The 14,970-nt window shown below is 41.2% G+C and overlaps 1 protein-coding gene across 5 annotated transcripts in view; it reads left to right on the top strand.

The window, feature by feature from the left end:
• TANC2 (tetratricopeptide repeat, ankyrin repeat and coiled-coil containing 2) overlaps positions 1-14,970 on the top strand; it is a 359,716-nt gene that overhangs the window by 322,670 nt on the left and 22,076 nt on the right. For all 5 annotated transcript variants that reach the window (XM_057318084.1, XM_057318083.1, XM_057318081.1 and 2 more), the window contains 4 exons: positions 2,735-2,857; positions 3,409-3,645; positions 7,863-8,048; positions 9,989-10,082. In XM_057318084.1, coding sequence (XP_057174067.1) covers positions 2,735-2,857; positions 3,409-3,645; positions 7,863-8,048; positions 9,989-10,082 — 640 coding nt within the window. The remainder of the gene's footprint in view (positions 1-2,734; positions 2,858-3,408; positions 3,646-7,862; positions 8,049-9,988; positions 10,083-14,970) is intronic.

Here is a 14,970-nt window from a genome sequence, read left to right as displayed (position 1 = left end):
AAATAAAATAAAATAAAATAAAATAAAATAAAATAAAATAAAATAAAATTCCTTTGGTATCTTTAAATGACCAAAACTGTCCTGGGTATCACACAGGAAAAAAGACCAATTTACATTCAATAAAACTAAACCCAAACTTATAGGCCCTGAGCAGAGGAGTGAGTTGCTCTATCCTTCTGAGAAGCTAAATACAACATTTTCTGAACTCCGTCTGATGCTGGAGACCTTGAGCAAAAGTAGAATTGCCACGTGACTTTAATAAACACTGGTCCAGCACTATTCTTCTGTAGGATAATCTTCGTAATATTCTGTGGATTAAGCAAATATATCTAAGGAATTTCACATAAGTCAATGTTTAAGAGAAAGTTGACTATTACGGGTCATGGTTATAGTTTTGCTTTAAATATCATAGTTTGAAATGAAATAATGCTTAGTTGAGATCATAAGAGTAAAGCCATAGGAATAGATCAGATTGTCTAGGATAAAAAAGGGCAGTTTTGGAGAAGACACTCAAGGGTGGAGAATGATTCAGAATTACAGGTAAAGGGAGACGCCAGCAATCAGCTGCTTTATTTTAGTTGCTACTTTTCCAGCTAAGAATTCAGAATTGAAGTCCTGGCTCAGGTTTAACTTTGTCTAATGGGAGAAACAGGAACTTTAGAGTTAAAAGGACTTGGCTTCTAATTCCAGCTCCACTTTTGAACGGTTGTAGGACTTTGGGCAAATTCCTTAGCCTTCTCTGGGTTGTTTCCTGCTATATAACAATAGTAACAAATTCAACTTCATAGGACTTTCATGGAGATTAAAGGAGCTAACATATGAAAAGGCCCTAGTTCAGAACCTGACACGTAGCAGGTACTGAATAAATGTTGGATTCCCTTCTTTTTTTCCCTTCAACCATGATATATAGAGCTTGTCTTCCATTTCTAAAAGCTTCCTTTATTGGACAATAAATATTAGTTTATAATGATTTTTCTGTGTAATTGGTTAATATAGTTTGCAATTCCTCAAAAGACCTTGGTGAAGCTCACACATAGTCCAGATTAGGAGACTGAGGTCCAAAGAGGGAATCAGAGCTAAGTTTCCTGGTTTTCCAGGATCTACAGTGGAGATGAACTCTAGAACCTAAGTTATCTATCTGTAAGTAAATTATGATACATCCATATAATAGACGACTTTGTCTCTCTCTTGAAATAGAATGAGGCAGAAGCATGTGTACATGTATAGAATATGTGTACAATATTTTGTTTAAAAAATTAATAGAAGAAAATCTCATTTTCTCTTTACATTTTTAAAGTGTTTTAAAATTGGTTATAGTAGATGGATCTTTTATAGATTACAATTTTAGAAAAAAATTATTTCTTTTTTTGAGACACTCAAGGAAATTCGAACACTGGATATTTCATATTATAGAATCCTTGCTAATTTTAGGTATCATAATGATGTTGAGCTTTGTCTTAAAAAGAGCCCTTATCTTTTTAGAGGCATTTACTGAAATAGTTGTATTTCAGTAAAACTGATAAGATGTCTGGGATTTGCTTCCAAATAATTCAGTCATAGGGAAAGGGGAATAGGGTCAGGAGTATAAATGAAACAAGGTTGGCCATGAATTGCTGTTTTGGACATAAGTAGGTATTCTAGGCAAAAACAACCTGCATTTCAAGGAACAAAGCAGGCAGAAGTAGCTTAAGCTTTTTAAGAGAATACCTCCCCAGATTCACTAAGGTGCCAAACTTCATTGTTAGTATCTTCCTTCCCTCAGGATTTCCTGCTTTAACTCACTTCACCCAGATATAAACAGAATAGTAAAATGATTGCCAGAGACTATCTGACTATCCAGAATTTTAAAAATTATTCTGACTTCCTTTTGGAGAAGCCACCGTGAAAGGAACAAACATGAGCACCTGCAGTGGAACCTATGCCAGTCATATGAGGAAAAAATCTGTTGCTGCTGGCAGTCAAACCTGCGTTGTTGTTTTCCTAAGGTAGACAGATGTGACCACTTCAGGGTGTAGTAGACAGGGTGAGGAGTGCTAGGTGCTGTAACAAACCCGTGAGCTCTCAGTGACTTGACAAAGGTTCATTGCTCTCTCATATTGCAGTCCAGGGCAGATCAACAGGCAGGCTCCCTCCATGTAGGAGTTGTGAAATCGTCTAGGGCCTCAGAATCCTGCCCTGGATCTTCTAGTATTCAGTCAAGAGGAACAATAGAAAGTGGGGGGGCTTGGGGCCCAGCCTGGACACAGCATACTGTTTCTGCCCATACTTAACCAGCTAGAAGTCAGTCACATGGCCCACCTAAAGGGGGGTAAAGGAGGCTGGGAAACATTATTTTCCCAAATGCCCAGGGAGAAAACGAGATGGAGATCAGTGACCACGTTGCATTATCTTTGAAACAGTGTGTATTTTAGTAACTTGAATTTAAGAGATTGATTCAAGAAGGCTAATAGAAAAGGTGTGGGGAAAGAATTACATCCAGACATAGCAGATAAAGAAGATATTAAGTAGATTTGTTGCCAGAGACTGCTAAGATCAAGACAGTTTCAGTCAGCTTGTTTCCACAGGACTAGTCTTTGTCCCCACGAGTGGATTGGCTTTGCTGGGCATGGACATAGTTAGGGCAAGACTCTGTTCTCATTTCTTAGTACAACAAACCTAGAAGCCACTAAGTACTCATGGTACTTGGTACTCTTCAGCTGAGCTAATAATTTCACAATCTCTATTTCTTTTTCAGGGTTTGAGTAAAAAAGTGGGTGTGTCATCTTCCATCCTCCAAGGGCTCTGGATCTCCTATAGCACAGAAGGTCTTTCCATGGCATTGGCATCTTTACGAAATCTCTACACTCCAAATATAAAGGTAGATGCTCGTAAATTACAGACGGATTAGCTGTGCAAAAATAAAATTAGGACATTTAGGTGGCTATTTAACTGATCTTTGACTTAATCTTAGACTATCTCCTATCAATCAGCCTTTTATTGATAATCTATTTTAAATTGTTGCATTTTATTTTGTGAATTGAAGACCAGACCTGTTAAGCCACTATCTTCTATAAGCTGGCTCTGATTTATAGGATCAGGTGCTCCTGCTTCTAGGCAGTAAATTGATCTCAGGTGGGCTTTGTTCGGGTATGAGCTTTTCTGAGCAACAGTTCACTTATAGAGACTGTGTTCAGCACTACAACATGGGTGGCGTTTGCTCTCATGACCGAGCAGTTCATGTAAAGCAGACATTTCACATCCCTTTCTAAAAAAAGCCAAGGTATCAAAAAAGGAACAAGTGAAGATTATAAAATAAAGCAGTCACTAAGTGCTACTGGGTGCTGTTGTGGGGTCCCAGATGACTTAAAGATGACAGAAAGGATGCAGCTGATATTTGCCCAAGCATAATTTCTATTTGCTTATTTCTAGGTCAGCCGACTGCTGATTTTGGGAGGTGCCAACATCAATTACCGGACAGAGGTTTTAAATAATGCTCCAATTCTGTGTGTGCAGTCTCATCTTGGTTACACAGAAATGGTGGCCCTGCTGTTGGAGTTTGGGGCCAACGTGGACGCCTCTTCTGAAAGCGGCCTGACCCCTCTGGGCTATGCCGCGGCAGCAGGCTACCTGGGCATCGTTGTGCTGCTGTGCAAGAAACGTGCCAAGGTAACGGCGGCCCCGCTCCGCTGCTTTTCCTGTCCTCCCTTTTTCTTCTTTCTTGTCTCCTGTGTCATCTCGTGAGTCCAGGCAGAGCACATCAAACCCGGTAGGGCGCAGATCACGGGGAATACTGGCTCTGCAGACATTCCAGGGTTTGCCCACTTGCCACTGCCCCTCCCGCACCACTTCGGGACACGGTTCTAAAACCCTTGGGAGGCATTTATCAGCAGCCACAAAAAGTCCCCACCTAACAACCAAGGAATTCTCTGCTGAGCACAGAGAGAGGAAGGAGAAGTGAAGGAGCAAAGAGACTGCAGTGGGTGGTCGGAACTGAACCGTGCCCACAGCCTTTCATGTGTAGAGAAGAGAAGTTAGCCCTGGAGGTAAGAACAGAGGCCAGACTCCCTCACCCTAGCCTTGAAGACCAGCGTCGTAGAGGTATGAGGAGAGCATGACTCTCTGTGTTTATACTCAAACCGACCAGAGGCACTCAGCGGTGTTTCTGCCAGTGTACTTTAATTCTCTGAAGACCTTCCTGAAAAAGTGTTTGCTTTATAGTATCTCAAGAGCTGCTGTGTATAAAAGAACTCAATTTCAAAATTTTGGTGAAAAGAGAAATGCTGGTCTCAACAACGTAAGCCTCTGGGGAAAATCGTAGCCTTGTGGCATTTTGTTTCCGTCTTGAAAACAGACTGAGGATTTTGGTGGTTTTGCCCTGAATTATAAGTAATATGTGTGACCTTGTTCTGAGGTGTCCAGTGTTCTTACCAGGGAAGAAAGGGGGACTTCTTGAGACTTTTGAGAACTGGGACCGGAGACTCTCAGTGAAATTTCAGAGCCTTCGGTGTCTCCTGTGACACAGACCTACAATGCCCACCTGTAATGTCCTATTCATTTGAATGAACATCTCTAAAACCAGAACAACTGTGCCTCATTACTACTGCTGTCAGTTCATATTCTTATCTCAGTTGGGTCTTTCCTGTTGCCCAGTTACCATTCCACACATTTCTGTTTTCCCCAGAGCAGATATGGAAATTATTTGCATTCTTCTCCACACCCTGTCGCACCTCTTGGCCTCCCACATTACCAAGATTGAGTTCATCTCCATGTGCCTCCATCTCAAAACTCTGTTAATCCTTACCGACACTCTCTTCATGTCTGCCTCAGAGAAGGAAAGTGTTTACCTTCCTTTCCAAAGCACTTGCCTCCACCTGTATTTTTTTCTCTCTGTATGTCACTGTTCTCTCACAATTTGTTTCACTCTTTTTCTAAATTCTCAACAAACCAGGATGCCTGTGTGGCTCAGTCGTTAAGCTTCTGCCTTCATCTCAGGTCATGATCCGGGGTCCTGGAATCGTGTCCTGCTTCAGGTTCCCTGCTAAGCGGGGAGCCAGCTTCTCCTTCTGCCTGCCTGCTGCTTCCCCTGCTTGTGCACGCTCTCTCTCTCTCTGTCTCTCTGATAAGTAAATAAGTAAATCTTTAAAAATAAAAATAAAAAATAAATTCTCAACAAACCTATGACTGTCTCCTATAACCCAAAAAAGCAGCTTCTCTCTCTCCTGCTAACCAGAAGCTGTGATCCCGTCTCTTCCCTTCCATGTCCACCAGTCCTATCCCAGGAGTCATGTCTACTGGCCAACTCTGCTTCCTTACTGCCCCTTTAACCACTTTTAGTCTGGCTTCTATGAGAGAAAAGGAATTAAATCATTAAAATCATAAACTTTGGATCAAACACAACTTGGTCAAAGCCTCCATTTACACTTCCTTTCTCCGAGGGCTTGGACAAGTCATTTAATCTCTCAGTTCCACTGTTTTCATCCATAAAAAGGATTAATGGAGTCACCATGAGAAATGAAACTGAGAAAGCCTTTTTAAAAAGAGATGAAGTCTTGGAGCACCTGGGTGGCTCAGTCAGTTAAGCATCTGACTCTTGATTTTGTCTCAGGTCCTGATCTCAGGGTCATGAGATTGAGCCCTGCCTTGCACTCAGTGGGGAGTCTGCTTCCTCCTTCTCCCTCTGCCCCTCCCCTGCTTGCGCACACTCTCTCTCTCTCTCTCTCTCAAATAAATAAATCTTTTAAAAAGAGGGAGAAATAAAGTCTCTTTTCATCTCTTGCAGAGCCTAATAAATAATATTCTTTAAGAAAAGGGCAGGGGGAGGGCACCCCCAGCTGGCTCAGTCGGTAGAGCCTATGACTCTTGATCTCAGGGTTGTAAGTTCAAGCCCCATGTTCGGTGTGGAGATTACTTAAAAATAAAATCTTTAAAAAGAAAAATAGAAGGGAAGAAAAGAAAGGAAAAGAAAACACCTAACCTCTTGGCATTCAACTGAAGCTACTCTCTCAAAAGTCACAGACAACAGCCAACCACCAAATAAAGTAACTTTTTCTCATTCCTCACCCCTCTAAACCTCTCCGTAATGTTGGCAATGTTGACACAACACTTCCCAGAGCTTGGAGTGTAGTCCTCGTTCTCTCCCTGCCTGCCTGGTTGCTCTTCTCTTCTTCCTCTCCTAATGTCACTATTCACTGAGATTTTGTCCTCTGGTCTTCTCCATCCTCAGACTCTTTCCCATGGCATCAGCGCCAAAATACTGAAGAACACTAGCCAGTTATTTGTACGACGTTCTTCAGTTTTAGTTTGAGATTTTCTCATTGTTAGGTTGAGTTTATATATCGTCAGCAAGACTACCACAGAAGTGCTGCTGTGCCCTCGCTAATGCGGCACTTAGGCCGGTATATGGTGTTGCTGCGTCCTATTACGGGGGAGGCTAACCTCGATCACCTGGGTCAGATTGTGTCTCGGGGTTCTCAGTTCTGAAGTTACTGTTTTTCCCTTTGTAATTAAGAAGTATCTTTGAGGGAGATGCTTTGAGACTAGACAAATCTCTTGTTTCTCACGCTTTTTATCCACTGATTTTAGGATCCATCAGAGATTCTTGCTGCAATAATGATTGCTGTGGTGTTTTTGAGCTTTTCTATTTCCCTTATTCCTTCAACATTTATTAATTAGAATTTTAATGTAAGGAAGAGCTGTTTCTTCTTTATTTATTCATTTAAAGCACTATGGATTCCTGTATTTATGTTGTACTAGGACCTGTGACCCATTGCCATTATTATTTGTTGCTCAAATTGCCCAAGATTTGACCCTTGGGGAGCTCCTTCAAGTTGGCTCCTGTGTCCTTTCAGCTTCCGCTAAAGTATTTTATGAACGTTTCGGTACTTTCTGCACCACCAGATTTTCCACACTCATCATTTACTATTAATGCCCCAGCCCAGGACTTAATCATTTCTCTAAGAAGCCAAAGCACGTTTTAGTCATCCCCTTAGTTTTCGAAAATAGTATGAGCATGAAAATTCTCAATGACTCTCCATTACCCCTGATTAAAATTCAGACCACTTAGCCAGGCATTCAGAAATATGCTCTGGTCCCAAAAGACCCTCTCAACTTTGTAGTTTAAACTTTTCCCTTGAAATTTATGTTTCAAGTGCCCTTACTACCCCTGGAAACCTACCTGCCAGAAAAAGCTACTCTTCTGTTGAAACTTGTGGCTACCTTCTGGTAGATCGATCTTAACCAGGCTCCTCCTTCAACCTAAACTTGCAACCAACACTGCAACCATAAAAGCCGCTATCGGAACATAATCTAGCATTAAGCTCCAAGTACCTCTAGCCATGTTGGCCAGATCTTTGAGATTCTGCCCTCCCATTGGAAGAAAAAAAGTAGCCTCCGCCAAAGCTTGGTGGTCAAAAGTATGATTCACGATATGAGGTATTTTGCTTCTTTGGAAGACCAAAAAATTTGACTTCAAAATGTTTTTCTTCCCTTTCATGATTTCAAAGACAGTTTTTTTTTGTGCTAGCAGAGCTACAAGTCTTTCAAATCTTGGTCTGAAAAGAACTATTTGAGAACAAAGGGGAATGTACCTCAGGAAAACAAAGCTGGAGCTGGGAGTTTTGGTTTTTTGGTTCCCTTTTCTGTGAAAACAAAAGCCTGACCTTATGAAAAAAGGTTCTTCCCTGAGAGGCATCTACCAGAGTTCTAGCTCAGCAGTGATCTAGCCTGAGTAGGAGAGAACTTTCTAGATTTTCTCAGAGATTGATTCAGGGTATGGGAAGGGATGACTCTTGCTAGTCTGATCATGTGCAGTAGACCAATGTGACTGGATTAGGAGTGTGGCCACAGATCTTTGTTCACACACATTTCTCTGTCCTTCCCCTTAGGTGGATCATTTGGACAAGAATGGGCAGTGTGCTTTGGTCCATGCTGCACTCCGAGGTCACCTGGAGGTTGTCAAGTTTTTGATTCAGTGTGACTGGACGATGGCTGGCCAGCAGCAAGGCGTATTTAAGAAGAGCCACGCCATCCAGCAGGCCCTCATTGCCGCAGCCAGCATGGGATACACTGAGGTAAGAAACCAGGTGATAAGGTTTAGGGTTTTTAGGGTTTTTTTCAGGCTGTGTATTGAAGGACCTAGGAACCAGGGGAAAAAGTGTTGCATTATTACAAAATCACCTGCCTCGTTAATGTGAAAATTAGCGTTTTGGTAACTGTTTTGAGGAATCAGAGACTGAACTCCATGAAGCACTTGAATTCTCAAATACCAGCATATCTAGAATTATGAACACAGCACTTGAGAGTGGAAAAGAACTTGGGAAATCGTCTAATCCAATTCCTCCCCATCTTGCCACCCTTATTTAACAGACAGTGACACTCGGCTCCTAGGGATTATTTATTGACCTGTGCTCAGATGGGTAAGCAGTGTGGAATGGGAAGGGCACAACATTTGAAATCTCAGAAGGACCAGATTTGAGTCCCAGTTTGCTACTCGTTCACTCTGGACCTTGGGCGGTTTACCTCATCTCTTAGAACCTTCGTTTCCCATCAGTAAAATTAGTCTAATATATTCTTTTTTACATAGCTGGTATGAAAGGTGCTTTGTAAGCTGTTAAACACTATACAAATGGTATTTTTGCTAATTTTTTTTACTAATCGTAGTAATAATATTGTAACAAATGTATGGAACTGATAATTGCTAGGAAATGTTGAACATCCAGTTCAAGGAGGGTAGTGGAGCAAAAGAGTGCGTGTGTGTGTGTGTGTGTGTGTGTGTGTACATACATACTTAAAATTAGTATAAATTTTACTGATACGAAGAACATGTAGCATACAGTTTACAAATAATGAAATATATACAGTTCTCTTGACGGAACACTTGATTTTTGTGAAATTTATATCTGAAGCCAAACTGTGGTTGCAACTCAGCGATGATCTTTTTTGCTCTTTTCCCAATAATTTCTTGTCAGTAAATCTGACATGTGATCTGTGTTACACTACTTCTCACCCTCATACAAATCATATTCATTAAACTGGAGCCTCTTTGAGCGTTAGCACTAAATCAAATCTTGATTTGTAACGTTTGCCAATTTCCAAGGTGTAAACGCTCCCACCACAGCTGATACCGAGCTGCTGTTGTGACATCGCTAAACACAGAGTTGCGAAGAGACACACAGTAGCACAGATACAACACAATCCATGTAAATAACCTCAAGAGCACAGATAAAGTGTAGTTTAAATAATTAAGAAGTCATGAGATTTTATATTTTTTAACCTTTGTTTTTAATATAATTTATTGGTTATTTAATTTTTAACAAACATCTTCGTCTAATAACCAGCTTACAAAATTCCTGAAAATGTAATGCTCAGCTTTCACGGGCCAAAACATGTTGGCTCACCACTGCATGGGATGCTCCAGTGGCACAGCCGCCCTGCCAACTGACCTGATATGTCACCAAGGGAATATTAAGTAAAACAGGAATTTTTAAATATCTGTAGGTTTTTAAACTCTCTCTACAGGCAAATTCCCGGAAACAGAACTGTCACTTTCCTTTAATGTTAGTAGTCGTTTCCCCTTTATTATTCCCCAAAGCAGTCCTTGTACTTCCGAGCAGAAAAAAGATCATTGCCCTACTCAGACAAAATACAGGCCCTGCGGTTTTCTCCATATCTGTTTTCTGGGTTTTATTGATTGATTGGTTTTTTTCTCTTTATTTTTATTGGGAGGATGAGGGGTTGCTTCTTTAACTTAAATCTGAGGAATAAATAATTTTTCAAAAGCCACATGCTATGTAAGTGAGCTGTGTTCAAGAGAAACGTATAAACTGTACCTGATAAAACAATGTTCATCATGGCCGCTTTGGGTTTCTTTGCTGGGAGTCGGTTCTGGTTTCTTCTGTGTGCAAGAGATTGCGCCACACTTGGGTCATCAAATGTCTTTCAGACCTCACAGGCTAGAGTTGGTAGCATACTTTCCCACCTTAAGTTTGAACTGACACACTTCTCGTTTCAGATTGTCTCCTACCTACTTGATCTTCCAGAAAAAGATGAAGAAGAAGTAGAGCGAGCACAGATCAACAGTTTTGACAGTCTCTGGGGAGAGACAGGTACTTCTCATGGACATTACTCCCTTTTCTCATTAATGTGTTTGTGTGGAGATACTCTGCATCTCACACCCTGATTTTTCCCCTGCCAGACCTTTGGTAGTCTCCGTCTTATGGCTTTTGTACTGGACATGATTTGATTCAGCCAAAGTAAAAAGTCAAGCATTGTCCTTCTTCCAATCCTCTTTCCCTTTGGAGTCTCCAAATCATTAACACCAGAGTCATCTTTCAACCAAAACTTTACCCTGCTCTTGTTTCCAAATATTTTTAAAAGACTGGAAGTTTCCTTACAGTGTGCCAAGCCAGAGCAGAAAAAGTTGTGGCCTCTCTCTTCTTTTATGGGATCCTTGTAGCAGTTAGGTCTAAATAGTTCTCCCATCAAAATAACTCCACCTGCAGTTGTAAACGAGGAGGTTAAATGTTTATCCACACCTCTGGCTTAACCAAGTGTTATCATGGCCGAGTGGTATCTGACGTGGTTAAACTGACATAGTCTCAGTAAAGTTGCTATCTGGATGCAAAATGAAGGTACCACCCCATAAGGCACAGGCCCATGGAGTCCCTCTTGATCTGTAGCCAAGAGATGTCTATATTGCTTGGTACTTACTACACAAACAGAAGCTTCTTCCTTGTGGCCTTTGCAGGAAATGATCGTTGTCTTTCCCCCAAGTCTAAACTGGAACATCTGGAGAAACATTAGTAACCTTTTATGTGTTGTTATGAAACCAGGGCAATGAGAGCTGGAGAGTCACCACAGATATGTGTCATATTTGCCAGGAGAAGTAGACCAATATTGAGATGGCCAACTTGGAGTATTTTTCTTAAACGAGGAGGGTAGGTGTTTCAGTTAGAGTCAGGGTGTTATTAAAAATAAAGGAGGCACTTGAATTCATTTAAAATTTACCACAACCTATCAGATCGTGATGTTTCCATTCATGGCAAATATCATAGGTAGGTTTCGTGGCTTCTTTAACATCATGTAGAATGGTCCAAAGCTCAGGAATTTGCTTCTCTAACAATCCCTCCCTCTGTAAGAGCCAGAAGGGAACAGCTGCCAGGCAGCTGCAGCTTAAGAGCCCATGACAGATTAAAGGAAAATGTGCAGCTGGAAACAGCTGCCGTCTCTGGGACTCTACCCCGCGGGAAGCCAGAGGACGGACTGAGGGGAAGGGACTGACAAGGACGCTGGCAGTTCTGGAGCGTATGTTGTGACTGAGAGCTGCAGAAGGGACATGGCGCTTTACTGTTTCCATCAGCACAGCCTTGCCCGGCACAGTGTTGCTGAGCCTCCCGACGGGCTGCTGTGGCCAGCCATGCACGTGGAACCCCAGGGGAGGGCGACAAAAGTATGGCCTGATGAGGATGATAGATAGGAATTTTAAGACTAGCAATCATAGTGGTGAATACCAAACACGTTCTACTGCGGTACTTGAAAGAATTTCTTTAAAACGTTTGAGAGTGAACTAAGTGGAAGATTTATTTTTATTGTTATGAATTTCTTATTAGAATAAAACTTTATGGGAGCGCCTGGGTGGCTCCGTCGGTTAGACGTTGGACTCTTCATTGCAGCTCAGGTCATGATCTCAGGGGTGTAAGATCAAGCCCCGTGTCACCTCTGCGCTGGGCATGGAAACTGCTTGGGATTCTCTCCCTCTCCCTCTGAAGCTCTCTCTGTTTCTCTCTCTCTTTCTCTCTCCCTCTCTACCCTTCCTCTAAAAAAAAAAGAATAAAACTTTATGGCCTCAGGACTTTTTAAATATCTCACTTTAACGTGTGCCACGAAGTTTATCACATTACTTTATTTAAATATGTACCATATCTCAAGATTGTAAAAAAAATCAAAGCTTCGTGTCAGTTGGCTTGTAATCAGAATTGTGTTGTGTTTAACTTGATACATATATGAAATAATTTCAGCATTATATGCATAAAATGCTGTTGAAATACTGCTAGAATGAAATGTATCTGTAATACAATTTATAGATCTATAAAGTTATTTGGCTTCAGGAAAATTTCTAGGAAATAATGTCTGTGCTATATAAAAATGTCCCTATACTTCCCCACTAATATAGAACAGACTATGAGTTGCTTTTCTACCTATAGTGATAGATTTACTAAATATACATATTCCTTTCTACCTTATAGCACATAATCATTTAAAATGTGTAATGACCCAGTGAATTGTGATGTTTTCTCCACTGGCAAAATCTTATACTTGTCCCCCTTATATAGAGAATGAAGGTCTGTGACCCGCAGCCAGCTGGTTGGGTCTTGTACCTACAGCCCTTGTCTAAACAACTCAGTTTTTACCTAAGGAAAATCAAATGGTTGTGATGTTTCCAACAATCTGGATCCCTGACTATCTAAGACACCACTAAATAGGAAACTATATAGCCATTATTATATGTGCCACCACAAAGAAAAGAAAGCCTCAGCCTGTTAAACCTACACAGTTCTTTATTATCACAGCAATCTCAAGATGCATCCCAGTTTTACAGATATTAAAATGTGAAGGGAAAGAAGTGCATCTTAGAATCAATGAAATTTATCTTAGCATTTAGTGAAATAATAATTGAGATGTAATTTTTACAGAGTGGATTTTTTAAAAGCAGTTCACTAGAATATCCTGGTTGCTTTTGTCCTCCTTTTGCAGCCTCTTTATTCTTCCAGATAGCATCTGCCTACATCCAGCCTCCACCATCTGGCTGGCCCCCTCCCATCCCATAGGGTTTTCACAGACTTCTTAACGGAACAGTACAGAAGAAAAGCAATTAAGGTGACAAGACCGTTCACCACCCCCTCTTCTTCCTTGCCTTACGAGCTTAGACCAGGACCAGCGTTAAAAGCTTCTAGCAACTCTGGAGGGCCTGAACTGTCCTCGGACCCAAAAGAAGCAAGAGTTCACAAAATAAACAAGATACTCGTAACTCATTCTTTGCCTACGTTATCACAACTGCCTCCTCGCTGATCTTCTTGTCACCCTCTCATGATGCATCTCCCTTGTGACTTCAGCCCGAGTGATGATCTTTGTGAGCAATCTGTTGATTTCACTTACCTGCTTACCACCCTTTACTGACCACCTGTACCATTAATGAAGTTATTTAGTATAGCCTAAGAAGACCAGTCGTGATCTCTAGCCTTCTCTATTGCCTGGCTTCTCCGGTAACTCCAATAACAATAAACTTGCTGTCTCCCACCTCATTGCCTTTGTACGTGCTGTCCCTGTGCTTGGCCTGCCTCTCAGTCTCCTGTTTCTTTTTCAGCGTCTAGCTCAGATGAACATCTCTTCCTGAAGACCTTCTCAGACACTTCTTCCTCTGTGTTACCTCCATACATCTTATACACTGGGTAGTAATGTAATTTTTATTTGTATTATCCTTACTCAACCTTGAGTTCCTTGAGAGCAGAGACAGTGTCTGACAAATAGTTCAATAAATGTTTAGTTAATGTTTTAGATAGCAGTGATCAGTTTATGTCTCCCCAACCACCTCTCTCTCATTGGTCTTGCATGACCTGTCTGTGCTATACTCTTCCACAGTTGAAAATAGATAAACAGAAGAACCATTTGCTATGCCACATTCTGTTTTGTATCCCCATCCTATCCAAGCAGACTTTGGCTATTTCCCCAACTCTGAGCTGCATCCTGTCTGCGTCTGCCTCTTCAGACTCCTTAGATGTTTCGCTTTGAAAAAGGGCCATTTATGTCAGATAATCTCATCAGCTGCTGACAAGCTAAGGAACAAATTCTGTTACTGGTCTCGTAGGAAGAGATTTGGCTCCAAACTGCTGTGTTTGCTCTAAGAACCAGTTTTGTTGTTCTACAGAACCGACTTTACCTTAATCTTCTTTCTTTCAAAAAGTTTTAACAGTTTTTGATAAGACTAACGTAAAATCCAGCCAAAGGAGTTTTTTGCTCTTGGAGTTTGAGAAGTACAGATCCCATTGTGCATGGTTGTGTTGTTTTGAGATGAAATTGGCCAGCTGTGTTAATGACCGTGTCCAGCTATCAGCTGGAGATTCCTACCAAATTACATCATAACCTTAAGCAACAGAGATGATACAACAAAGAAAACAGCCAAATGGAACATTCCCTCTCATATAGATGTGTTATCCAGTGAGCTGAAATGGGCCAGTCAGAGCAATGTAACCCCAGGTTAGACTGAACAATAGAAGTTTCAGCTTTCAATATGGGCACTGTTTGTCAGTTTTCAGCAGTGTTCTGTGAACTGGCATCATTGGTGAAAGGCTTGCTTCTGAAATACTGTCTCTATCTTCTCCAGCAGGCTACAAATTCTTTTGTGATAAAGAATGTGTTTGCCCTCCCCTGCCATACATAGGGCATTAAAAGGGAGGTTTGCTGCATAGCTACTTTAAATGGAATGAGAAAGTAAGAGTTAGAAATTTTCCAAATCATTTGTTTCATGTACCAACAATATGATTCTTATGGTTCCTAATGAGTGTCTACCCCATTCCAGCTTTACTGAGAGCTCATTTATATATACATGTGTAACTAAGGTGTACGACATGATGATTTCCAGTCAAGTTCTTAAGCTACTCTTGTGTTCTGACCCAAGAATCAAAGTGGGTTTTTTCTGAATTTTAGAAATATAAAGTTGGGTTCTTGGGGCACCTGGGTGGCTCAGATGGTTGGGCATCTGCCTTCAGCTCAGGTCATGATCCCAGGGTCCTGGGACTGAGCCCCGCATCGGGCTTCTTGCTCAGCAGGGCGTCTGCTTCTCCCTCCTCCTCCAAAGCTTCCCCTGCTTGTGCTCTCTCGCGCACTCTCTCTCTCTGTCAAATAAGTATATAAAATCATAAATATATATATATATTTTTTAATAAAATAAAATAAAAGGACCTTACTCTGCAAAGACCCTTCTCTCTATATTCCACC

The sequence above is a fragment of the Ursus arctos genome, unplaced genomic scaffold (genome assembly GCF_023065955.2).
Source record: "Ursus arctos isolate Adak ecotype North America unplaced genomic scaffold, UrsArc2.0 scaffold_24, whole genome shotgun sequence".
Taxonomy (NCBI): Eukaryota; Metazoa; Chordata; class Mammalia; order Carnivora; family Ursidae; genus Ursus; species Ursus arctos.
The sequence above is the reverse complement of the archived record's forward strand: the minus strand, read 5'-3'. Positions and strand labels throughout refer to the sequence as shown.